The 27,669-nt window shown below is 35.7% G+C and overlaps 1 protein-coding gene across 6 annotated transcripts in view; it reads left to right on the top strand.

The window, feature by feature from the left end:
- The window catches only part of Ccser2 (coiled-coil serine rich protein 2), a 175,170-nt gene that overhangs the window by 117,312 nt on the left and 30,189 nt on the right, over nucleotides 1-27,669 (top strand). For all 6 annotated transcript variants that reach the window (XM_047553130.1, XM_047553129.1, XM_047553131.1 and 3 more), the window contains one exon: nucleotides 13,721-13,804. In XM_047553130.1, the coding sequence (XP_047409086.1) occupies nucleotides 13,721-13,804 (84 nt within the window). The remainder of the gene's footprint in view (nucleotides 1-13,720; nucleotides 13,805-27,669) is intronic.

A 27,669-nucleotide genomic window follows, 5' to 3' on the forward strand; every position in this document is an offset into this window, starting at 1 on the left:
AACTGATATGTGAAAAGCATACAGTAACATATTTATGGATGCCATGTGAGATATTGGCATGTGTTTACATTTTGTAAAGTTTAAATCAGGTTAAACATCTCCTCAAATATTTGTCATTTGTTTATGGTAAACATTCAAAATCTTTTCTTCTAACTTTTAAAAATATACAATACATCATTGTTATCTGTAGTCACCTTGCTGTACAGTGTCACTCCAGAACACTTATTGCTGACTCCAATTTATTTCCCATTGATGACCCTTTCTTCACTCCTCCCCTCCACTGCCCACCCACCTGAGACTCACCAAATCATTCTACTTTCTGTTTATATAAAATCAGCTTTTTTAGATTCCACAGATGAGTTAATCATGCAATACTTGTGTTTCTGAGCATGGCTTATTTCACTAGACAGAATGGTTTCCACTTTTATTCATGATATTGAAAATAGCATGGTTTTCCATTCCTTTCCATTCCATTCCATTTATTTTCTTCCCTTTGTCTTTCTCTTTCCCTTTCCTATCCCTTTCATTTCCTTATAGGGTCTTGATATGTCGCCTAGACTGTCCTCCAAGTTGTGGGCCTAAGTGATCTCCTTACCTCAGCCTCCTAAGTAACTGGGACTACAGGCATATGCCATCATTTTTTTTTTTTTTAAATGGATGAATGGTATTACATTGTGTGCATGTACTTTTTAAAAATACTTATATTTGTTGATGACACTTCAGTTGTTTCCATTTCTTGACTGTTGTGAATAGTACCACAATAAACATGGGAATACAGATGTCTCTTCAACATACTGATTTTATTTGCTTTGGAAATATACCCAGAAGTGGGATTGCTGGAATATATGGTAGGTCTATTTTTAGTATTTTAAGGAACTTCCATTCTGTCTTCCATCTGGTGATACTAATTTGCATTCCCACTAATTGTTTATCAGTGTTCCCTTTTCTCCTCATCCTTGCCAGTGCTTTTGTCTTGTCTTTTGATCAGAACCATTCTCATTGGAATGAAGTGATACCTCATTGTGGTTTTGATTTGAATTTCTTTAATGATTAGTGATGTTAAGTGTTTTTTTCATATACCTGTTGGCCATTTGGGTCTTCTTTGGAGAAATGTCTATTAAGGTCTATTACCTATTTTTAAATTGGGTCATTTTCTGACTATGACTTAGTGTCCACTGATGAACCTCTTCCCAGCCCTCTCCACATCCACCTCCCCAGCCTCTGGTAACCACCATTCTTTAGAACAGGATATAGTACTAAAGCATAGAATGAAAATAGGAAACCCAGAAGTATGTGCTTAAGTATTTACTTAAAAAACAATTGGATAAAGAAAGATTTTAAGGTAAATGTTGAGGAACTCTCATTAGCAGTATAGAACAAATTAAGTACTTTCTTATGCAATGGTAAATTTAGGGGTCTTGAAAAATTGAATAGTTTTAAAAAAATTAAAATGTGGGAACTTACAAGTAATCAAAAGTAATATTTTAAGTAGGAAAATACCTATAGGCAGAGATATCTAGATTCAGACAGATATTAAACCTTAGGTTTGATAAAACAAATTTAAATAATAATTTTATACATACTCCTTGCCATATATACCGTTACCCATATATAGCAACTTTCTAGCCTATTTTTGAATGCCAGATAGATTGTTTTTTCCCCTCTTTTGTTCTGAAATACCAGGCAACTGTTAGGATCACTGCATCTTTGAAGCACGTGTTGAAAATCAGGCTTTATAAGCCTTGATTTTTAAAACACTCTCAAATCATTGGATTTTAAATCCTGTAGGTAAATTACAGTATACTTAAAAATGGTCTTAATATGAGTTCAATGTGAAGTGATTATTGATTTACCTGTGAGTTTTAAAAAAGAAGAGAAAGAAGAAAGAGAAAGAAGAAAAACCTCTCTTTCTCTGCTGCCTTTCCCAGGATGCCTTTTGTGATTATGTTATAGCATCTCTGAAACACAAGGCACTTTGTTGACATCACTGATGATGCTGTCAGCAGACTGGTCAGTGCTGCCAAACTTTTGTTAATCATTTCAAGTATCCATGTCCATTGCAGCTGCTCTGGAATTCATTGGAAGATCCCAGTTTTTGCAAACACATGGAAGAACCGCCTGGGTAAGATGGAGTTTGTTATTAGGTTTTTGAACACATTAATATATGAAAGAGTGGTAATATTAGGATGGAAGTCTATCTTTGTGGTGTCTTCAGTCTTTAATGCTCTTAGACAAGAAATAATAAAATGCTGATTAATAGCATTCAGAATTCAAGAATCCTAACTATAGTCCATAAAACCTTCTGATACTTCACTGAGTAAAACAGTACAAAATACTTGATAGTCATATAATTACAAATTGCATGTGTTCTGTTCAGTTGGTGTGGGGTTTTGTATTACTTTTGCTTCTATTTATTATACGTTTATGCAAAACACTCAGAACAGTGCCTGGTGCGTGTCTATAAAAGTTAACTTTTTTGTTTGTATAATATGAAGCTTGAAAATTGCACGCATGAAATTATTTTTTCAGTATTCTTTTAAAGAGATAATATATTTTTTGTTCCTTTTATGATATTTTTTCCCACCTCTAATACTTAAAGGAACATTTCTCAAAATGTTTCCTAATTTTGACCTGGACACTTTCATCTTAGTCAAAGTTTAATAGAGAATTACCATTGTTCAGTCTCCGTGTTATTTGCAAAGGGGTGTTTTTATTAATTACTAAAGTTGGAGATGATATTATGGTCTTTAAAGCTCTTGAGCTTTGATGAAAATGAACGCCTTTTTTCCTCTTTGATCTCCTAAATTTAGATTGCCAGACTTTAAAAAAAAAATGGCAAGATTCTTTTTATTTGAAGCGTAGCAATAGTATAAACATCAGTAATTTCTACTTGTCTTCCACTATCTTTTATACATTTATTTAGAGTAAAATTTTCCCTTTTAAAAATTGTTATGTAAATAACAGTGTCTATATGACTTCAGTTCTTTATAACACATTGGTATTCTTTTGTGGCCTGGTACAGGGATTAGACAACTTCTTATTAATGGACCACATAGTAAATATTTTAGCCTTTTGATGTAAGAGCTAAAATTGATGCTGTTATGTAAATATTTATAAAACATTCCAAATGCAACCATTTAATAATATAAAAACCAGTTTTAACTTGTGGACTGTAATAGAGGAGCTGGTCACTTATTCTGCACATCACAATTTGTTAATAATTAAAAGGATGATTAATTTTTGTTAAGTGTTTTGTTTGTGAGTTAAAGTCAGATTTGTGAGTTAATGCACTTAGTTAAAAACTAGAAAAATTAGCTTAAGAATTTTAAATGCTCTCTGTGAGTTAGGCACTATGGTCAGTTTTTTACCTGAATTATTCCAAATATTTTCTCCCAGTTCATGGTTTTTATTTTGATTTATTAATGATTTATCCATTTTTTAAGTGGATCATGTTTTTAGTATTTAAATTTAAGAATTTTTCCTCAGCCAAATGACATAAGAATGTTTTCTGTTCTTATAGAAAAGTTTTTTAATGTACAGTTAAAATTTACTTGTATAATCTGTTGTGAGAATTTTTGTATGTGGTGTGAGTTATGGTTAAAGTTCGTCTTACTGAATTTGTCTTTTTAATTGTGGCACCATTTGTTGAAAAGAGTATTTTTTTCTATTAAATTTTATTTGTAGTTTTGTCAGGAATACTTTTATCCATAAATTCGAGGGACTATTTCTGGACTTTTTTATTCCCTTGTTGTGTTTGTCCTTTGAGTACCACACACTATTGATTTTTAGTGCTTTTAAGTGAAATAATGTGACTTCTCCAACTTTGTTCTTCTTTTCAAAATGGAAAAAATTCTTCTCTTTCACCAAAAAATATTCTGCTAGGATTTTGATTCAGGGAATTTCTTTTTTTTTTATTTGTAAACAAATGGGATACATGTTGTTTCTCTGTTTGTACATGGAGTAAAGGCATACCATTTGTGTAATCATAAATTTACATAGGTTAATGTTGTTTGATTCATTCTGTTATTTTTTCCCTTCACCTCCACCCCTCCCACCCCTCTTTTCCCTCTATACAGTCCTTCCTTCCTCCATTCTTGCCCCCCTCCCTAACCGTAACACTAACCCTAACACTAACCCCTCCCACCCCCCATTATGTGTCATCATCCACTTATTAGCGAAATCAACGTCCTTTGGTTTCTTGAGATTAGCTTATCTCACTTAGCAGGATATTCTCCAGTTTCATCCATTTGCCTGCAGATGCCATAATTTTATCATTCTTTATGGCTGAGTAATATTCCATTGTATATATATACCACAGTTTCTTTATCCATTCATCAATTGAAGGACATCTAGGTTGGTTCCAAAATATGCCTATTGTGAATTGAGCAGCTATGAACATTGATGTGGCTGTATCTCTGTAGTATGCTGATTTTAAGTCCTTTGGGTATAGGCCAAGGAGTGGGATAGCTGGGTCAAATGGTGGTTCCATTCCAAGTTTTCTGAGGAATCTCCACACTGCTTTCCAGAGTGGCTGCACTAATTTGCAGCCCCACCAGCAATGTATGAGTGTACCTGTCTCCCCACATCCTCGCCAACACCTGTTGTTACTTGTATTCTTGATAATCGCCTTTCTAATTGGGGTGAGATGGAATCTTAGGGTGGTTTTGATTTGCATTTCTCTTATTACTAGAGATGTTGAACATTTTTCCATATGTTTGTTGATTGCTTGTAGATCTTCTTCTGTGAAGTGTCTATTCATTTCCTTAGCCCATTTGTCGATTGGATTATTTGCATTCTTGGTGTAGAGTTTTTTGAGTTCTTTATAGATTCTGGAGATTAGTGCTCTATCTGAAGTATGATTGGCAAAGATTTTCTCCCACTCTGTAGGCTCTTTCTTCGCTTTGCTGATAGTTTCCTTTGCTGAAAGAAAGCTTTTTAGTTTGAATCTATCTCAGTTATTGATTCTTGCTTTTATTTCTTGTGCTATGGGAGTCCTGTTGAGGAAGTCTGGTCCTAAGCCGACATGTTGAAGCTCTGGACCTACTTTTTCTTCTATAAGATGCAATGTCTCTGCTCTGATTCCGAGGTCCTTAATCCATTTTGAGTTTAGTTTGGTGCATGGTGAGAGATATGGGTTTAGTTTCATTCTGTTGCATATGGATTTCCAATTCTCCCAGCACCATTTGTTGAAGAGGCTATCTTTTCTCCATTGCATATTTTTGGCCCCTTTGCCTAGTATGAGAAAATTGTATTTATGTGGGTTTGTGTCCATGCCCTCTATTCTGTACCATTGATCAACCTTTTTATTTTGGTACCAATACCATGCCGTTTTTGTTACTATTGCTTTGTAGTAGAGATGAAGATCTGGTATTGCGATACCCCCTGCTTCACTCTTTCTGCCAAGGATTGCTTTAGCTATTCTGGGTTTTTTATTCTTCCAGATGAATTTCATAATTGCTTGCTCTATTTCTGTAAGGTACATCATTGGGATTTTAATTGGAATTGCATTGAATCTGTATAGCACTTTTGGTAGTATGGCCCTTTTGACAATATAAATTCTTCCTATCCAAGAACATGGGAGATCTTTCCATCATCTAAGGTTTTCTTAATTTCTTTCTTTAGTGTTCTGTAGTTCTCATTGTAGAGGTCTTTCACCTCTTTTGTGAGATTGATTCCCAAGTATTTTATTTTTTTCGAGGCTATTGTGAATGGGGTAGTTTTCCTAATTTCTCTTTCTGAAGATTCATCACTTATGTATAAAAATGCCTTATATTTATGTGCATTGATATTATATCCCGCTACTTTACTGAATTCACTTATGAGATCTAAAAGTTTTCTGATGGAATTTCCTGGTTCCTCTAAGTATATAATCATATCATCAGCAAATAGGGATAGTTTGAGTTCTTCTTTTCCTATTCGTATCCCTTTAATTTCTTTGGTCTGTCTAATTGCTCTGGCTAGAGTTTCAAGGACGATATTGAATAGAAGTGGTGAAAGAGGGCATCCCTGCCTTGTTCCAGTTTTTAGAGGGAATGCTTTCAGTTTTTCACCATTTAGAATGATATTGGCCATGGGCTTAGCAGAGATGGCCTTTACAATGTTAAGGAATTTTCCCACTATCCCTATTTTTCCTAGTGTTTTGAGCATGAAGGGTTGCTGTATTTTATCGAATGCTTTTTCTGCATCTATTGAAATAATCATGTGATTCTTTGACTTTATGTCTATCGATATGGTGAATTACATTTATTGATTTCCTGATGTTGAACCAACCTTGCATCCCTGGGATGAAACCCACTTGATCTTGGTGCACTATCTTTTTAATATGCTTTTGTATGCGATTTGCTAAAATTTTGTTGAGAATTTTTGCGTCGATGTTCATTAAGGACATTGGTCTGAAATTTTCTTTCCTCGATGTTGTCTCTGTCTGGTTTAGGAATCAGGGTGATATTGGCTTCATAGAATGAGTTTGGGAGGGTTCCCTCCTCTTCTATTTTATGGAATACTTGAGAAGTATTGAAATGAGCTCTTCTTTAAAGGTTTTGTAGAACTCGGCTGAGAACCCATCTGGTCCTGGACTTTTCTTTGTTGGTAGGCTTTTGATGACTTCTTCTATTTCATTACTTGAAATTGGTCTATTTAAATTGTGTATGTCCTCCTCGTTCAGTTTAGGCAATTCATATGTCTCTAGAAACCTGTCGATGTCTTCGAAATTTTCCATTTTGTTGGAGTATAGATTTTCAAAATAGCTTCTAATTATGTTTTGTATTTCAATCGTGTCTGTTGTGATATTTCCTTGTTCATTCCGAATTTTAGTGATTTGGGTTTTCTCTCGTCTTCTCTTCGTTAGTGTGGGTAAAGTTTTATCAATTTTGTTTATTTTTTCGTAGAACCAACTATTTATTTTGTCAATTTTTTGTATTGTTTCTTTTGTTTCAATTTCGTTGATTTCCGCTCTGAGTTTAACTATTTCCTGTCTTCTACTACTTTTGGTGTTGGTCTGTTCTTCTTTTTCTGGGCTTTGAGCTGTAGTGTTAGGTTGTTTATTTGTTGAGTTTTACTTCTTTTATTAAATGCACTCCATGAAATAAATTTTCCTCTAAGTACTGCTTTCATAGTGTCCCAGAGATTTTGATATGATGTTTCTTTGTTCTCATTTACCTCTAAGAATTTTTTAATTTCCTTCCTAATATCTTGTTATCCATTCATCATATAATAGCATATTGTTTAATCTCCAGGTGTTGGAATAGTTTCTGTTTTTTACTCTTTCATTAATTTGTAACTTCAATCCATTATGATCTGATAGAATACAAGGTAGTGTCTCTATCTTCTTGTATTTGCTGACATTAGCTTTGTGGCATAATATATGGTCTATTTTGGAGAAGGATCCATGTGCTGCTGAGAAGAAAGTGTATTTGCTCTTGGTTGGATGGTATATTCTATAAATGTCTGTTAAGTCTAAATTATTGATTGTGTTATTGAGATCTGTGGTTTCTTTGTTCAATTTTTGTTTGGAAGATTTGTCCAGTGGTGAGAGAGGTGTGTTAAAATCACCTAGTATTATTGTGTTATGGTCTATTTGGTTTCTAAAATTGAGAAGGATTTGTTTGACATACATGGATGAGGTACTGTTTGGGGCATATATGTTTATGATTGTTATATCTTGCTGATTTATGCTTCCCTTAAGCAGTATGAAATGTCCTTCTTTATCCCTTCTGACTACCTTTGGCTTGAAGTCCATATTATCTGAAATGAGGATGGATACCCCAGCTTTTTTGCTGAGTCCATGTGCACGGTATGTTTTTCCCCATCCTTTCACCTTTAGTCTATGGGTATCTCTTTGTATGAGGTGAGTCTCTTGCAGGCAACATATTATTGGATCTTTCTTTTTAATCCAATCTGCCAGTCTATGTCTTTTGATTGATGAATTCATGCCATTAACATTCAGGGTTATTATTGAGATATGATTTGTATTCCCGGTCATTTGGTTCATTTTTAAAATTTGATTTATTTATTTTTTTGACACATCTTGGTTCCTCCTTTATTTGATAGTTCCTTTAGGATAATTCCTCCCTTTGCTGATTTGCTTCTTTGTTTTTTATCTCTTCCTCATGGAATGTTTTGCTGAGAATGTTCTGTAATGCTGGCTTTCTTTTTGTAAATTCTTTTAGCTTTTGTTTATCATGGAAGGATTTTATTTCATCGTCAAATTTGAAGGTAAGTTTTGCTGGGTATAAGATTCTTGGTTGGCATCCATTTTCTTTCAGGGCTTGAAAAATGTTTTTCCAGGCCCTTCTAGCTTCTACGGTCTGGATTGAAAAATCTGCTGATATCCGTATTGGTTTCCCCCTGAATGTAATTTGGTTCTTTTCTCTCACAGCCTTTAAAATTCTGTCTTTATTTTGTATGTGAGGTATTTTCATTATAATGTGCCTTGGTGTGGGTCTGTTGTAATTTTGTGTATTTGGAGTCCTATAAGCCTCTTGAACTTGATTTTCCATTTCATTCTTCAGATTTGGAGAATTTTCTGATATTATTTCATTGAATAGATTGTTCATTCCTTTGGTTTGTTTCTCTGTGCCTTCCTTAATCCCAATAATTCTCAAATTTGGCCTTTTCATGACATCCCATAGTTCTCGGAGATTCTGTTCCTGATTTCTTACCATCTTCTCTGTTTGTTCAACTTTGTTTTCAAGATTAAATATTTTGTCTTCAATATCTGAGGTTCTGTCTTCAAGGTGTTCTATCCTATTGGTTATGCTTTCTATGGAGTTCTTAATTTGGTTTATTGTTTCCTTCATTTCAAGGATTTCTGTTTGTTTTTTTTTCAATATCTCTAACTCTTTATTGAAATGATCTTTTGCTTCCTGTATTTGCTATTTTAACTGTCAATTGTTGCTATCATTCAATGCCTGCATTTGCTCTTTCATCTCATCTTTCAATGCCTGCATTTGCTCTTTCATCTCATCGTTTGCTTCCCTGATCATTTTAATTATGTACATTCTGAACTCCCTTTCCGTCATTTCTTCTGCCATGCTGTCGTTGGATTTTATTGATGTAACATCTAGATTTGTTTGGGGCATTTTCTTCCCTTGTTTTCTCATATTGTTCAGGAATCAGTGGGTCATTAAGATATTGCAGATTTCCTCTATTGACTTATAATGTCCCTGAGGATTGCTAGTATATCCCCTCTTATCCTTCAGTAGCCTGAAGTCTTAGAGGAAGTTGATAATGCGTGCTCCACAAGGAAGCTGCCTCTCTAGGGGTGGTGACCCTCAGGTGGGCTATATTCCCTGGTAGTGGGCAGAGGTGCCTCCACTTGTTGACCAATGGTCATCCAATGGGGAACTAGGCTGCGGGCTGAGGCAAGGCCCGTTTGGGCCTGTGTCTCTGATTTTATCGTCCTTGTGGGAAAACCTCACCCGGCAGGGAAGACTCACTCCGTGGGGCCGTCTCGCTGGTCAGTTCCCCTCCTAGAGTTTCCCCTCAATCTATAACTACCACCTGGGCTGGGCTGTCTTCCTCTGCAGCGTTCCTAGGGGCCCGGACCTACCTCCTGGCCCTGGGACCCTCACCCTCCGCAGACGAGTCTCCTTAGGCTGCCTCACCTCAGAGAATCTGCCCGCAGTCCTGGAAACTTAACTCTGCCCCTAGGCGTGTCTCTGTGCAGCTCTTCCACCAAGAAGCCGCCTAGTTCCTGAGAACCTGCTCTGCACCTAATCGCCTAACTATGCGGCCCCTCCTCTGAGCCGCCACCTGGAGCCCCGTACAATAGCTCCGAGACCCAGAAACCCACCACATACCTCTTTCTCTGGACAGCCGCCCGGTTTCCGACGCAGTCACTAGGAGTCCAAGCAACTCACTTCGCGTCTCCTCCTCCCGCCAACCACCCGTAGCCCTATGCAGTTACTCCGAGTCCAAGTGACCCGCCCTGTTCCTCCTCCAGGCAGGCCACTGGTGTTCAGGAGCGGTAGCTTTGAGTCCAAACAACTCACCACTTACCTCCTTCTCTGTCAACCGCCTGTAGCTCTGATGCAGTCAGTCCTAGATCAAGCGACCCGCCACGTTCCTCCTCTTCCTCTGGGCAGCCCCTGGTGTTTAGGAGTGGTCGCTCTGAGTCCAAACAGCTCGCCATGGAGCTCCTCCTCAGACAGCCGCCCGGAGCCCCAGTGGTTGCTCCGAGTCCAAGCGCTGTGCTGAGCAGCCACCTCTAGGATGTTCCCAGTGGTCCGTGTTTACCGCTCCAGTGGGGGGAGGGGCGTCTCTCCGGGCAACTGTACTTCACAAAGTTCCCTGCGTTCCGGGACTACCGCCCCATCCGGGATGCCTCCCCAAGTGGAGAGATTCCTCAGGGAATTTTTGAATCTCTAGTTTATATGTCAACGATATTGAATATTTCACTCTATTAAAATCAAGTCTCTTAGTTCACCAAAAGAGAAGATACCTCTTCATTTGTTTCTCTGATTTCTTACACACACACACACACACACACACACACACACACACACACACCGTTTTCAGTATGCTAAAAATGCTAAAACGATTTTGGATTTTGGTTTCTTTTTCTTCGTTTTGCCTTTTTTATTATTTGGGGGCTTTGGTTTGGGTCTGTAAAGTTTTTTTGGTTTGTTTTTTTGTTGTTGTTTTTTAATGATATCAATTTCCAGTTGTTCTTTGCTACAAAAATATTTTTTTTTTTTTATAAAAAACCTTTAATTGTGTGACTTTCCTAAATTTATATGTTAGTACTGATAGTTGTATTGTAGATACTCTAGGATTTTCTACCAAAAAATCATATCATCTTAATGGATCCTTCTTTTTGTTGTTGTTTGTTTGCCTGTTGTACTGACTGAAAACTTCAGTACAATATTGGAGTTGTGATCTGTACATTTTATATTTTTTCCTGTTTAACAGTTTTCTTTGTTTTTTTTTAAGCATCTTTCACCCAACCTGATTTTAGTTTTATTGATCTTTTTTTAAATTTTCTGATTTCATTAATTTTTGCCCTTCATCGTTTTCTTATTTCTACTTGTTCTAGGGGGTTTTTTTTGTATCAGTTACTCATTTTACAATTTCATATTGTTATTTTCTTTCAACTATTAGGAGGGTTATCCTTCCTTTAGTGATTTCTAGTTAAATTCCCTTCTGTTCTGAGAGCATATTTAGTATATTTTCAGTTTCTTTTAGATTGAGTTTCTCATTTCTGTAGGTTCATGTCTTTCGCTGTTCATTATTTCTGCAAATATTTCTTCTGCCTCAATTTCTTCCTTCTGTGATTTCAAAGACATGAATGTTAGATCTTTTACAGTTGTTCCCATAGTTCCTTGAGTAGGCTTTTAATTTTTTTCCCCTTGCCAATCCTTTTTCTCTTCATTGTTCAGACTGCATAATTTCTGTTGGTCTTTCCTTAGGTTACTCTGTCATTTCAAATGCTGGTGTTTAGTCCATTGCGTGCTTTTAAAATTTTTGATTATTGAATTTTATCAGGTCTAACATTTACAGTTGTTTCCACTTTATAAAATATATTTCCTTGCTGAAATTTTCTCTTTTAGCACCTCAAGAGTTCACCTTTACTTTTGGGGAGTTTTTATTATAGCTTTATTAATCTTTTCCATTTAATTTCTATGTTCTTTGTCATTTTGGCATTGTTGTCTGTGTAAGTTGAGGATTTTCCCTTTGTTTTTATCTTAATAGTTTTGGATCATGTCTTCAATATTGCATTGTATTATGAGATTCTTATTTAAATTCTATAAATAATATTGAGCTCCTCTTTTTTTTTTTTTAATGTAATATTGTCTCTCTGATTGGGTTCAGGCTACAGGTTCCAACTGGTGACCTTTGGAGTGTGGGCTCAGTGTCAGTTGTTTTCAATGCTTTTCTCATGCTCTCCAGATCTATCCTTGAGTGTACAGCAGAGGCTGGTATGGCAGCTGGATAGTGGTCTTAGTTTATTTCTATAGGTTTATTTTTCACTGTTTAATGTGCTATTAAGGATCCTGTGTAAGCAGGTGCTTCTTAGGGGTGATCCTAGGAATTTACATTTAACTTTATCTAGTTACTTCCCTAAGTATTTGGTATTTTGTAGTTTCTCATGTGTTTTCTATTTTTGCTAGGGTCTCTTTTTTTTCTCCACCCTGAAAACTGATGTGATTTTTTTGGTTATTTCTTTGTTTTTATGCCCTGCTTTATACTTCCCACAACTACCTCATGTCCATTGTAAATTAGTATGCTCTTGTGTTTTCTCTTATTCCTTGGGGTTCCTGCTTTGCATTTTGTAGGAAGATATTTAGATATTTGGAAAAAAATCAAAGTTTATAGTCTTTCTTTGCTCAGCATAACTTGTTTATAGGACTGGACCTATTTTTAATGTGAAGTCATTAATAACCAATGAACATTTTATTGTGATGATTGTTATAAAATTTTTCTTCCTTCTTGTCCTCTTCTGTACATTTTTTAAAAAATATGATGTTCTGAGAACATTTGGAATTTATCACATTATTTTTTCTCAGGTAATTGAGCCATATGACATCACTAATACAAATATAATTTATTTATGCTGAAAATTTCAGATGCTTAGTCCTTACTATTAATCAGCATTGTCTGTTGAACTTTTCTAGATACATATTTCTGGCCTTATCCCTAGAGATTCTGATTCAGAAGTATGTAGTATAATAAATAAGAAAGATAGTAATTTAAATGCCCATCTCTTCTACTAGAACACTCCTGTTTCAATACAGGTCATCATTATCTATAGCCTAGAAATTTCAGATCAGATATGTCTGAGGAAGATTTGTGATGTTAATGCTCCTTGAAAGTTGCTGAGTGGGTGTCACTGTTGCATTGCCTTAGTCAGAGGCTCAGTCTCTCACCATTAGCCTAAGCATAGTCCATATTCTTCATCTTTTTTGAGGTTGTCTGAATCATCTAACATATGATTTCTTATATCATAAACCAGTCAGTGGTGATTAGAACTTAATATTTTCATTTCACTTACTTTATCATGTTTAAGATCAAATGTTTAATGTGTTCACCTTTTCTTTATTGAGGTACAACTTACAATCCAATAAACTAAATAAGATGTACCAACCTTAATTTATAGCTTGAACTTTTTGTATGTATGTTTATATAACAACCACATAGTGAAGACATAGACTATTTCCAGTTTCCTAGTAGACCCCCTAATTTTCCCTCTCAGTCAGTTACCCTCTGTCCCCAGATCTACCACCCCTGTTCTTCTGATTTCTAAGCACTGTAGATTAGTTTTACTTGTTTTGGGACTTCAAAATGGTAGTCATGAATATGTATTCTCTTGTATCTAGTATTTTTAATTGAATGATTTTTATGACCAAGCCTTTTTGAGTTATTTAATGTTATTATTTCTGATTCCTTTATACCAGAACACATCTAAACAAGGAAGAATCTATTGACTTTTATACTTGCTCTTAGCTGTGGTAATTTAAAAATTCTTTAGGAAATATCGTATATTCCTTTTTTTCAGTGGTCCTCTGCTTTATCCATTCATGTAGTATCTATTGTTTATTTCCACAGGTTATTCTTGCCCTATGTTCACTTTTTTTTTCTTCTGATGGTGCAGAGATGAAAAGGAGATTTCTAAAATCTTATCTCCTACTTTTCTTTGCCATCTAGCATTTAGGCTAAGTGAATTCAAATTGAAGAATCTGCAGGTATTGTATTAATCTTCTCTTTTTGTTCTTTCTGACAGCATGACGGAAGTGGGTCATTGCATGATATTCAGCTATCATTGCCATCTAGTCCAGAACCAGAAGAAGGTGATCAGATACATAAGGTATGACCAGATAGTCATGCTGATGATTTCATAATTCTTATTATTAAAATAATAAAGTAGAAACAATTAAAACTTTGAATAATAAGAATATTAGAAACCTACAACTTGCTGTCCTGTGAAATAAGTTTGCTCTTAAATTTTGCTGCTTTAAGTTAAAGTAATATTATCCCATTTTATCAAATCATAATGGAATGAAATTAGAAATCAACAATAAAATAAAAAACAAAAATCACTCAAATATCTGAAGATTAATTGATAGACTTTTAATTGGTGAATGAATAGCAGAAGAAATCAGGGGAGAAATTTTAAAATTCTTAGGAGTAAATGAGAACACTGATATAACTGATCAGAATCTCTGAGAAAGTATTAAGGCAGTTCTAAGAGGAAAGTTTATAGCATTGAGTTTTTTTGGTTTTTTTTTTTTTTTTTTTTTTAGCATTGAGTTCTTACATCAAAAGAATAGAAAGATACCAAATAAATAATCTAACATTCTATTTCATGGCCCTCAAAAAGAACAAATCAATACCAGAATCAGAAGAAGACAGGGAGTGATTAAAATCAGAGCTGAAATCAATAAACTGTGAATTAAAAAACAATACAAAAGAGCAATGAAACAGAGTTGGTTTTTAATTTATTTTTTATTTTTGATTCATTATACACAAATAGGATACAACTTTGATTTCTCTGGTCGTATATGAAGTAGAGTCACACCATTTGTGTAATGATACATGTACATAGGGTAATGATGTTTGTCTCCTTCTATTGTCTTTCCTTCTCCCTGCCCCTCCCCACCCCTCATTTTCCTCTGCACAGTCCGTCCTTCCTCCATTCTTGCCTTACCCCTCATCCCCCACCTCCAGTTATGTATCATTCATACACTTGTTAGAGAAATCATTCAGCCTTTTTATTTTTGGCATTGGCTTATTTTACTTAGCATGGTATTCTTCTACTCCATCCATTTACCTGCAAATGCCATAATTTTATTATTCTTTATGGCTGAATAATATTCCATTGTGCATATATACCACAGTTTCTTTATCCATTCTTCTATTGAAGGGCATCTAAGTTGGTTCCACAATCTAGCTATTGTGAATTGAGCTGCTATAAACACTGATGTGGCTGAATCACTGTAGTATGCTGATTTTTAAGTCCTTTGGGTATAGGCCAAGTAGTGGAATATCTGGGTCAATGGTAAGGGTAAACAAGATTGATAAACACTTAGCCAAACAAAACAAAATAAAGAGAGAAAACATTCAAGTTAACAAAATTCAAGGTGAAAAAGGAAATATCACTATAGTTACTACTGAAATCCAGAGGTTCATCAGAAACTATTTTGAAAATATATTCTCCAGTAAACCAGAAAATCGTGAAGATATGGAAAAATTTCTAGAGATATATGACTTACTGAATGAACCTTGAGGATATAGAAAACTTAAACAGATCAGTATCAAGTAATAAAATTAAAGCAGCAATCAGAAAGCCTTCCAACAAAGAAAAGCCCAGAACTGGATGATTCTCGGCTGAGTTCTACCAGAATTCTTTAAAGAAAGAAGAACTAATACCAGTCCTCCTCAGATTATTCTGTGAAATAAAAAAGGAGGGAAGACTGCCATACTCGTTCTTTGAAGTCAGTATCATTCTGATACCAAAGCCAGGCAACGAAAAATCAAGAAAAGAAAACTTGAGGTCAATATCCTTAATGACCATGATGAAAATAATCTTAATAAATAAAATATCAGCAAACAGCATACAAAAACACATTAAAAAGATCAAGTGGGTTTCATCCTAGGGATGCAAGTTTGCTTCAACATATGGCAATCAATAAATGTAATTCACCACATAAATCAGGTTAAGTTAAAGAATCACATGATTATCTCCATAGGTACAGAAAATTCATTTGATAAAATATAGCACCCATTCATGTTTAAAACACTAGAGAAACTAGGGATGGAGGACCTTACCTCAGCATTGTAAAGGCTATATATGATAAGCCCAAGGACAGCGTTATTCTGAATGGAGAAAAACTGAAAGCATTTTCTCTAAAAATAGGAATGAGACAATGGTGCCCACTTTTCCTATTCAACATAGTTCTTGAAACTCTAGTCAGGTCAATCAGACAAGAGAAGGAAATTAAAGGGATATAAATAGGAAAAGAAGAACTCAAAATTATCTGCTTGCTAATAATACTATATTTAGGGGACCCAAATAACTCTTACCAGACTTCTAGAGTTCATAAATGAATTCAGTAAAATAGCAGGCTACAAGATTAACTCTCATAAGTCAATCACATTCCTATATTCCAATGATAAATTTGCCAGAAAAAAAATTAGGAAAATTATCCCATTCACAATAGCTTCAAAAGATAGCAAAGAAAAGCTTGGGAATCAATCTAACAAAAGAGGTGAAGGACCTCTACAATGAAAACTATAAAACACTAAAAGAAAGAAATTGAAGGGAGTTCCATGATGGCAAACTAGAGGGAGACTGTATTCCTTGTTGCTCAGTGAGTTCGGATTCAAGCAGAAGAAATAGTATTTCTCTGTCAGGCAACCATCACTGCCCAATGATCCCCCCATTCATCCACCACAGTTGTCCACCGTCTGCCAGCATATCTCCCACATTTTGAGCACAGATTGCTGGCAGAATGCTGCCTATCGTCCACCATTTGCCTGTTAGCCTACCTTTTGTCTGGCCATCACCTACTGCCCAACATCCACTTGCCAATCAACCACTGTTAGCCTGCAGACCGTCCACAGACTGCCAGCAGATCGCCTGCTGCCCACTGGTGCCTTGAACTCCAGTGTCACTGTACCTGCAGGTTTGGTTACTGCAGCCGATGCCATTCTGGGACACCAGCCAGAACCTGAAGGTTTGCTGCTGCCACTGCTGCCATCTCACAGGGTGGCAACCTCAGTGTGAGGACACAGGCCAGGGCCTGGACATATATTGTCAGGGTACCTGCAGGTCTGTTTGCACCTGAGATCTTTCTGCTGGGTGTACTAGTGGCCACCATCTGGCTGCCTTTTTGCAGGGTCACTTCTTTATGTGAGCCCATCCCTAGTAGTCTCTCTGCAAGTTGAAAGAGCATTGAAGATCTTGGGACTGCAGCAAGACAGGGTCTGGGGAAGGTGAAGCCCAGGTCTGTCAGATTGTAGCTGGGTTTGCATGGGCCATTCTGGGTCTGGCAAGCCTGTGGAAACCTGGCAACTAGGAGCAGTTCCACCAGGAGGAGCACAAATTGGAGAAACTGGAGAAAACTGGGCTCTCTCCAGCTCAGTGAGTCATGAAGTGCATGGGGATTGAAGGGACCAGCTACAGTGGTGGAGGGCCAGGGTGACTGGAAGAGGGTATAAGAGCATCTTGCTATCAACTCACGCACACAACCAGTCCAACTGAAGCTAGCATCAGACTTCAGATAATCCCACCTATCAGTGGAGAAAGGAAACTGAGAAAATTTTTGAAAACCAATGGAAGCAATCATTCAGTTTTCCATTGAGACTCTCTTTTGTTTGTTTTTTTGCCCTCTCTCTCATACCTCTACCATCTTTGAATCCAGATATTTTTCATTCATCAATTTGTTGAAGGAATGAAATGTCTGAATAGTGTATTACAGTTTTGTTGTGTTTTCTTATATTTTTACTTCTTTCTTAATCTGTATTTTTCCTCTCACATCTGTGTCTCCCTGAATTCTCTTTCTCACTTTTCTCATACTCCCATTCTTACTATAAATTTTTTACTTCTATCTTTTCTTCTTCTTCCTCATAAACATCACATCTTACACTACTTCTGTTCCCTCATTGTTCATCATTTGAAACAGTAAACTCTTTTAACAAGCTTAATGTTTATTTTGTAGACAATAATTGAACACATCATTTCTGTTTATTATTACAAAACTGTAGACACCTTAATAGGAGCTATTTGGTTTAAGGTTGTATACTGTTTGTATTGGTTTTCCTCTTAAAGGTGAGGTACTGGAAGCCTACAGGGACGCTGTAAGACTACAGGGTAGAAACTGTACTGCTTCAGATCTATATCACAACAACATGAAAATACAAGGGAACAAAGCACCGCAAACAAACCAAGATGTTCCAACAATAGAATCCATAGAAAACACAGTAGAAGAAATGTTGGAGGAGTTTAGAGGGTACATAGGTAACTGATCTTCAAAATAAAGGATGGTATTGAAGAGAAAATACAGAAAGTGAAAGATCACTTCAATAAAGAAGCAGAGATTATAGAAAGGAATCAAGCAGAAATCCTCAAAATGTAGGAAACAATAAACCAAATTAGAGATTCAATGGAAAGTATCACCTACACACTTGACCACTTAGAAGACAGAACCTCAGACAATGAAGACAAAAAAATTACTATTGAAAATAAAGTTGACCACACAGAGAAGATGGTAAGAAACCATGAACAGAGCTTCCAAGAAATATGGGATAACATAAAAAGACTAGATTTTTTATATCAGAATAGATGAAGGCATGGAGATATAAACCAAAGGAATGCACAGTCTTTTCAATGACATAGTATCAGAAAACTTCCCAAATCTTCAGAATGAAATGGAAAATCAAGTACAAAAGACTTGAAGCATCCCAAATGTACAAAATTACAGTAGACCCGCAGCAAAGCACATTATATTGATTTCTCAACCCAGACCCTCATCGTCAGGAGGTCCTGGAATAACATATCAAGCTCTGAAAGAAAATAGATACCAACCAAGAACTTTATATCCAGCAAAATTAAGCTTCAGATTTGAAGATGAAATAAAAACCTTTCATGATAAAAGTTAAATAATTCACAACTAGAAAACCTGTACTGTAGAACATTCTCAGCAGAATATTCCATGAGGAGGAAATGAAAAAAATAAATCATGAAAACCAGCAAAGGGAGGAACTACACTAAAGGAAAGGTCAATCAAAAGAGAAACTAAGTAAAGTTAAAAACCAAAAATAAACCAAAATGACCAGGAATACAAATCATATCTCAATAATAATCCTGAATGTTAGTGGTTCATCAATCAAAAGACATAGACTGGCAGATTGGATTAAAGAAAATGGCCCAACAATATGCTGTCTTCAAGAGACTTACTCCCAGGAAAAGACATCCACAGACTGGAGGTGAAAGGTTGGGAAAAACATGTCACTCACATAAACTGCATAAATAAGCTGGGTTTTCATCCTTGTATCAGACAAAGTGGACTTCACACAAAGTCAGAAGGGATAAAGAAGGATATTTCCTACTGCTTAAAGGAACCATACATCAACAACACATAACAATAGTAAAAATATATGCCCCAAACAATGGACCATCAACGTACATCAAACAAACCCTTCTCAATTTCAAGAAGAAATAGACCACAACAAATAATACTGGGTGACTTATTGTTAACACACCTCTCTCACCACTGGATAGATCTACCAAAAAAACAAACAAACAAACAAACAAAGAACTATAGAACTAAATGATACAGTCAATGATGTAACTTAATGAACATATATAGAGTATTTCATTCATCAGCAAGTGAATTCACTTTCCACAGCACTTGAATCCTTCTCTAAAATAGACCATGTGTTATGCCACAAAGCAACTCTCAGCAAATACAAAAAAATAGAAATACTCCCCTGCATTCTACCAGATCATAATGAAATGAATCTAGAAATCAATGATAAAATAAAAAATAGAAGCTACTCCCAAAACCTGGAGACTAAGGATCATGCTTTTGAATGATGAATGAATAGCAGAAGAAATCAGGAAGGAAATAAAAAATTGACTTAGAGGTAAATGAAAACACTGATAAAACATACCAAAGTCTCTGGGATACCATGAAGGCAGTGCTAAGAGGAAAGTTCATTGCACTGATGTCATTCATTAAAAGAATAAAAAGTCAACAAATAAATGATCTAACATTATATCTCAAACCCTAGAAAAAGAAGAACAAATCAACAACAAAAGCAGAAGACAGGAAATAATTGTAATCAGAGCTGAAATCAATGAAATTGAAACAAAGGAAACAATTCAAAAAATTGACAAAACAAAAAGGTTTTTCTTTGAAAAAAATAAATAAAATTGATAAAACTTAGCCACACTAACAAAGAGAAAGAGAAAACTCAAATTACTAAAATATGTGATGATAAAGGAAATATCATGATGGATACTACTGAAATAGAGGATAATTAGAAACTATTTTGAAAGTTTATTCTCAAATAAAATAGAAAAACTTGAAGACATTGACACATTTCTAGAGACATACAATCTACCCAAACTGAAGCAGGAGGGACATACACAATTTAAAAAGATCAATTTCAGGCAATGAAATAAAAGATGCCATCAAAAGTCTACCAACTAAGAAAATCCCAGGACCAGATGGATTCTCAGCCAAGTTCTGCAAGACCTTCAAAGAAGAATTAACTCTATATTCCATGGATATTCTATGAAATAGAAAAGGAAAGAACCCTTCCAAACTCACTCTATGAGTCTAGTATCACTCTGATATGAAATCCAGACAAAGACACATCAAGGAAAGAAAATTTCAGACCATTGTCCCTCATGAATATGGAAGCAAAAATTCTCAGTAAAACTCTGGCAAATCGCATACAGAAACAATTAAAAAGATAGTGCACCACAATCAAGTGGGCTTCATCCCTGGAATGCAAGGTTGGTTCAACATTCAGAAATTAATAAACATAATACATCACTTCAATAGAATCAAAGACAAGAATCATGATTATCTCAATAGATGAAGAGAAAGCATTTGACAAAATATAGCACCTCTTCATGTTCAAAACACTAGAAAAACTAGGGATAGTAGGGACCATACCTCAACATTGTAGAAGCTATCTATGCAAAGCGCATGGGCAACATTATTCTAAATGGAGAAAAACTGAAAGCATTCCCCCAAAAAAACTGGAACAACACAGGGATGCCCTCTTTCATCACTTCCATTCAACATAGTCCTTGAAACTCTTGCCAGAGCAGTCAGACAGATGAAAGAAAGGGATTTGAATAGGAAAAGAAGAACTCAGATGATCCTATTTGCTGACGACGTGATTCTATGTTTACAGAATCTAAACACTTCAGCAGGAAGCTTCTAGAACTCATAAATTCAGCAAAGTAGAAGGATATAAAATCAATACCCATAAATCAAATGCATTTCTATACATAAGCGATGGATCCACTGCAAGAGGAATTAGGAAAACTACTTTATTCACAGTAACCTCAAAAAATAAAATAAAACTTTGGAATCAATCTAACATAAGAGGTGAAAGACCTTTACAATGAAAACTATAGAGCACTAAAGAAAGTGATTGAAGAAGATCTTAGAAGATGGAAACTGCTCCCATGCTCTTGGATGGCAGAATTAATATTGTCAAAATGGCCATATTACCAAAAGCCCTATATAGATATTACAGATTTAATGCAATTTCTGTTAAACTCCCAGTGGCATTCTTCATAAACTAGAAAAGGCATTGATGAAATTCATTTGGAAAAATAAGAGACCCAGAATAGCCAAGACAATCCTTAGCAAGAACAGTGAAGCAGGAGGCATCACACTACCAGACGTCAAACTATACTACAGAGCAATAGAAATAAAAACCACATGGTATTGGCACCAGTGCAGACAAGTAGACTAGTGGTACAGAATAAAAGACACAAACAAACTCACATAAATACAGGTATCTCATATTAGACAAAGGCACCAAAAATATACATTGGAGAAAAGGTAGCAAGCTATTCAGCAAATGGTGCTGGAAAAACTGGAAATCCATATGTACAAAATGAAAGTAAAATTGTATCTCCCACCATTGAATTCCTCTCTGCCACGTCATGCATGGAGGAGTAAAGGGTTGGCTGCCAGAGGGGGATGTTGGTGGTTTTTCTATTACCCAAAAAACTGATCTACTCAATAAACACATGAAGAGAACCAATACTGTTTTTATGAGAGAGGTGGTGTGACAGTCCAGCCATACCAACTCTGGCCTGGCCTCTTTACAACAACCAAATCACCCAACTCTCCTGTATTTATAATATGCAGGTGAAACGGTCAAGGACCAGGAGGAACTTCTTCTGTGATGGACAGGATAGGGTGGAGTTAGGGGAGCCATCCTCTCAGGGAAAATTCCAGACGGAGATAGGGAACCACTCCCACGCAGTGCCACATACTTCCCAGCAGTTCCTAGAAGCCAGGTCTCTGCATCACATGGCTCAACCTAGTCTGATTCTGCTAAGTAAGTCTGATTCTGCTAAATAAGGACTGCTACCCACATCCCACCCTGCACAAAAATCAACTCAAAGTGGATCAAAGACTTAGGCACTAGAACAGAGACCCTGTAAAGAAAAAGTAGGCCCAAAATCTTGGCATCATGTTGGCTTAGGACATGTCTTCCTTAATAAGACTCCTAAAGTGCAAGAAGTAAAATTAAGAATCAATAAATGGGATGGATCAAACTAAAAGATTCCTTTCAGCAAAGGAAAGAATAAAATGAAGAGAGAGCCTACAGAATGGGAGAAAATCTTTATCATATGCACCTCAGGTAGAGCACTAATCTCCAGGATATATAAAGAACTCAAAAAACGTAACACCAAAACACCAGGTAACCCAATCAATACATAGGCTGAGGAACTGAACAGATACTTCAGAGAAGAGATGCAGTTGATCAACAAACATGAAAAATATTCATCATCTCTAGCAATTAGAGAAATGTAAATTAAAACTAAGATGGAGTGGGGATGTGGCTCAGTGGTAGAGCGCTTTCCTAGCATGTGTGAAGTACCGGGTTCGATTCTTAGCACCTCATAAAAATGAATAAATAACATAAAGTTACTGTGTCCATCTGCACAACTAAAACATTTAAAAAAATAAAATTTTATCTCACTCCAGTCAGAATGGCAATTATCAAGAATACAAGCAATAATAAGCATTGGCAAGGATGTGGGGGAATAGGTATACTCATACATTGCTGGTGGGACTGCAAATTGGTGCAACCACTCTGGAAAGCAGTATGGAGGGTCCTTAGAAAACATGGAAGGGAACCACCATTTGACCCCGTTATCCCACTCCTCCATTTATACCCAAAGGACTTAAAATCAGCAAACTACAGTGATGCAGCCACATCAGTATTTATAGCAGCTCAATTCACAGTAGCAAAACTGTGGAACCAACCTAGATGTCCTTCAACAGATGAATGGATAAAGAAATTATGGTACATATACACAATGGAATATCACTCAGCCTTAAAGAAGGATGAAATTATGGCATTTGCAGGTAAATGGATGGAACTAGAGAATATCATGCTAAGTGAAATAAGCCAATCCCAAAACACTAAAGACCCAATGTTTTCTCTGATAAGTGGATGCTGATCCATGCATTAGGGTAGTGGGGAGGGAAGAATGAAGGAACTTTGGATTGTGCAGAGTGGAGTGAGTGGGAAGGATGGGGCAGTGGGGATCAGAAGGATGGTAGAATGAGACAGACATTATTACCCTATATACATGTATGATTATACTATTGGTGTGACTGTGCACCATGTACAGTCAGAGGAATGAGAAGTTATGCTCCATTTGTGTATGCTTTGTCAAAATGCATTCTATTGTCACATATAACTAATTAAAACAAAAAATTTTTTAAAAGGAAAAAAAAAAACCCATCTGGACTTAGTGAGCAAGAAGGGTGGCAAACATTTAGTGCTTTTCATACATTAACTAGAAGACATCTCCACAATCTCTCATGAACATTATTTTCATAACATTTTTCATAGCGAGTATCCTATTATGTTTTTTTCAGTTCCTTGAGACAGGAACTCGGTGTTTACTATTACTTTACCTGTCCCCTCACCCAATCAATAAATGACTGAATTGAAAACCAGTAACTCAGTCTCTCAGAATCTTTCAAATACATTTAAGTTTTGTAACTTTTTTTTTAAAGTTGCTCTTTTTTTCTCTTAAGTTCCTTTTTGTGATTGCAGTTTTTACATGTAAAGAAATTATTTTCTTTAATTAATTCCGACCTTTTTTCTTAGCTAATTACTTCATTGTTTTTTTCTGTGTTCCTTTCTGGTATATTAATACTACATGGAAGACATATTGTTACCTGGTACTTATTTCTTGTCCCTTTTTCCTTTTCTTCCCAGCATAAAATTCTTGGTCTTTTCTTCCCTCTGTTCAACCTGACATGCAATAGCTCACTGTGTCTTCTCTCCATTATCTTTAGTCTCTCTTGAACTTCTAACAGCAAATCCCTAACTGTGTCACCTTCTCATCAAAGATGCTTTTAGCAGCACAGTTTCAAATGCGCAAATATGGTAACTTGTGCAATTACAAATTCAGGGTCTAAATTTTCCAATAGACCTGTCATGCCACCAATCTGTTCTTATGTTTATGTTAGGACAGCTTCTTCCCATTCTTCTGATGAACTATTTCAAACATTAATCATGCTTAAGCACCATGCTCATCCATGCTTTCAACCTCTTCGGTAGTCTTGTGCTAATCACACACAGATTCTGCTTCCTTCCTTCCTTCCTTCTAATTTACTTAGCTCTATCTCATTTTCATTTACTTTGTTCCAAGTATAGGAGAAAAGTGGTAACTATACTGTTAGAAACTACCCTTCCTGTGTTCTTAGCTTTGTGTTCTGGTGCTGCTTAATTATCTAGCAAGATTCTCCTTGTGCTAATCACACACTGATTAGCAAGGAGAATCACACTTCTCCTTGCTTGTTTGTCTTCAATGTACTTTCTCTTCTTCATTGTCAATTTATAAATTTGTATGTCTTACTATCTTAAATTCAGGAAATAACTTTCCTGACTTTACTTAAATCCCTTTCTACTTAATGTGGAAACATGGAAAAATACTCATTAATATTTGACATGGCCTTTTCCTGAAAAGTTCATCCCTTGGCATTTATGATACTTCCTTGGAATCCCTCATACCTCTCTGCCATTTGCCCATTTCCTTTGTAGTTTCTTCTTTAAATGTTAGATTTACATCTTTAGTTCTGTCCTCTCTCAACTTTTTATTCTCATGATTTTACTTAAGGCATATATAATGATAACGTATTTTTTTTCCATATTTGGTGATTCAGTTGCCCACTAGACATTTCTGCACAGGTACCTCTAACATATATTTAAAACTCACACATACCTCTGTCAGTGGCACAACAATTTGACATGTCACTCAAACTAGAAATATGATGTCATTCTTGACTGCTCCTCTGTGCCCTTCTCTCACTTGCAGTAAATTGCCAGAATCCTCAGGTTTTGCTTCCTTGTCCTCTCCTTTGTCTCTATTATGACTCTTGCATCAGCCTACTACTTTAATCTGGAGGATTATAATATCTCAATAACCAACTCCTAATCCAATGTTGTTATCACTGTTGTCAAATTTGCCTTCCAAATAGCTGTCAAAACCATTTCAAATGCAAATCTGTCACTGCCTGGCTAAGTCTGTAACTGACAGCCATAGTCCTGTGTGATCTGTTGCTTGATTATTTTACTAGCAAAATTATTTTCCACTATTCATCACTGCTTATAATTCTCCAGATGTGTTATACTTGTCCTTGCCTCTGTAGTGTTGTGTGACTTAGAATCCCTTACTGTAAGATTCAAAGCCATCTCTATTTTCAGAGCCTTCTGCTCATCTTTGTCAGTATCTGTAATACTTAGGATTGAACTCAGGGGCACTCTACCAATGAGCTACATCCCCCGTCCTTTTTATTTTGAGACAGAGTCTAAGTTTCTGAGACAGGCCTTGAAATTGAGATCCTCCTGCCTCAGCTTCTGAGTTGTTGGGATCGCAGGTGTGCCCCACCATAACAGGCACCTTTTGCTTATCCTTAAAAATCTCCATTGGAGTCACTCATTTACTGACTTGTCCTTTGCAGTCTTTATGAAGTGTAAAATCTTTATGAAGTGTAAAATCTTTATGAAGTGTAAAATCCTTACTGTCTGCCCTGTAGTGAGTGCTATTGTACATGTTGGGTATTAATGTTCTTACCACATTGTATTTTGATTTTATTTTCAGGCCTATTTTCTGTACCACTGGTAGAAACTAGCCCTAAGTACATGAATGATGGCTATGTTCTGTTCCATCAAGTTGATACATTACATTTCTGTTGTCCTAGTACCAAACAATTGTAAATTTGTAAACTTTAAGATCCTACCTTGCACTTTTTCTCATCATTTCTTTGCCATGAATTTTTAGGAATTACGTAGCTGACTCGAAGAATTCAAGTATTTTTGACTTAAACATAGAGTCATATTTGTCCAGAAACCATACTTGCTAAGTTTGATGTACCCTTTTTTCTAATCTTGTTAATCATATTGAATATTTTCCCCATAATTTAATATCTTTAAAACAGTACTTTCATTACTTTACATTTCTTCAAGAAGCCAAATAGAACATTTTACCAATTATACATTTGTTTATGAGTGCCAGCTCTTTGTCTTGGGGGCCTTGAAAATGATCTTACATGCTTGAATAGCATGTCTTTGAGATACAAATCCTTTGTTATATTTTCATAGGCTCTTACCAAGTTTAGTGTTAACTGCATAGATAGATGCCTTAAATTTTTATATAATCAAATATATTTATCAGCTTTTTAAAACACAAGCATGCTTTTATTTAATAGAAGAATACAGAAAATATAGACTAAGCTAAAGTAGAAATAAAAAGTTTAACAACTCTCAGCATTTTAAAAGCATCTTCTCAGAGCTTAAAGATAATTCATAAAGCTCTCTACTAATCCTACAAATGGTAGCTGTTAAGGAAACCTAGATGATTAAAAAAAAATCTTAATTAAATAGGGGTGCTTTTATAAATGAATGGGATTATTTTGCATTTGTAATATTTTTAATCATTGACTTAAAACTATAGAGACATACATCTCTTAGTAGAGCTGATGGGGTAAAAGTTTGTTGTTGTTGTTTGGTGGTACTGTTGATTGAACCTAGGGGTATTTGACTACCGAGCTACATCCCCAGCCCTTTAAAAAAAAAAATAGATATTTTATTATATTTGTATCCTAAAGACAATTGTATGATGTCATTCAAAACTCCTTTGGAAACATTTTTTAGTGCATTATAATTATACATAATAATAGGGTTCATTTTGACATATGCATAAATGCATGTAACATAGTTTTCTCCATTGCAATACCCAGTACTATCCACTTCCCTTCCCTTCTCCCTCTTCCTCTGCTGCATTGGTCCTTCTATTTATTTAATTAATTTTAGTTGATGGATTATGTTTTATATAAAATCAGAAGGCATTGTGGTATATTCATACGTGAACCTAGTATAATTTTGTTAACTTCATTCTCTTTCTCTTCTTACTTCCTCCTTAGTTCCCTGTTTCTACTCTACTGATCTCCCTTGTTTTTTTCCAGATCCCTATTTTTTATTTCTTTTTTCTCTCTAGCTCCCACATATGAGAGAAAATATTCCACTTTTGATTTTCTGACTTAATATTCTCCAGTGCTGTTCATTTACTAGCAAATAATATAATTTTATTCTTCTTTATGACTAAGTAGAACTCCATTGTTTATATGTCAACTCTTAATGGCTTTATTTGCTACACCCTAGAAATGTTTCTGACTGTATCAGTAGAAATGTATCTTTGATGTTCTACAATCCATCTTTTTTGTCTTAATTTATGAATTTTAAAATTCCTATTTTATATTTAAATAAAGATCATTTTTTGTGTGTAATAGCCTTTCCCAATTATACTATAAACAACAGCATTTTAAAAGTGTCTCCTCAGGGCTGGGGAGATAGCTCAGTTGGTAAAGTGCTTGCCTTGCAAGCACAAGGTGACGGGTTCAATTCCCAGCACCACACACACACACACACACACACACACACACACACACA

The sequence above is a fragment of the Sciurus carolinensis genome, chromosome 5, assembly GCF_902686445.1.
Source record: "Sciurus carolinensis chromosome 5, mSciCar1.2, whole genome shotgun sequence".
Taxonomy (NCBI): Eukaryota; Metazoa; Chordata; class Mammalia; order Rodentia; family Sciuridae; genus Sciurus; species Sciurus carolinensis.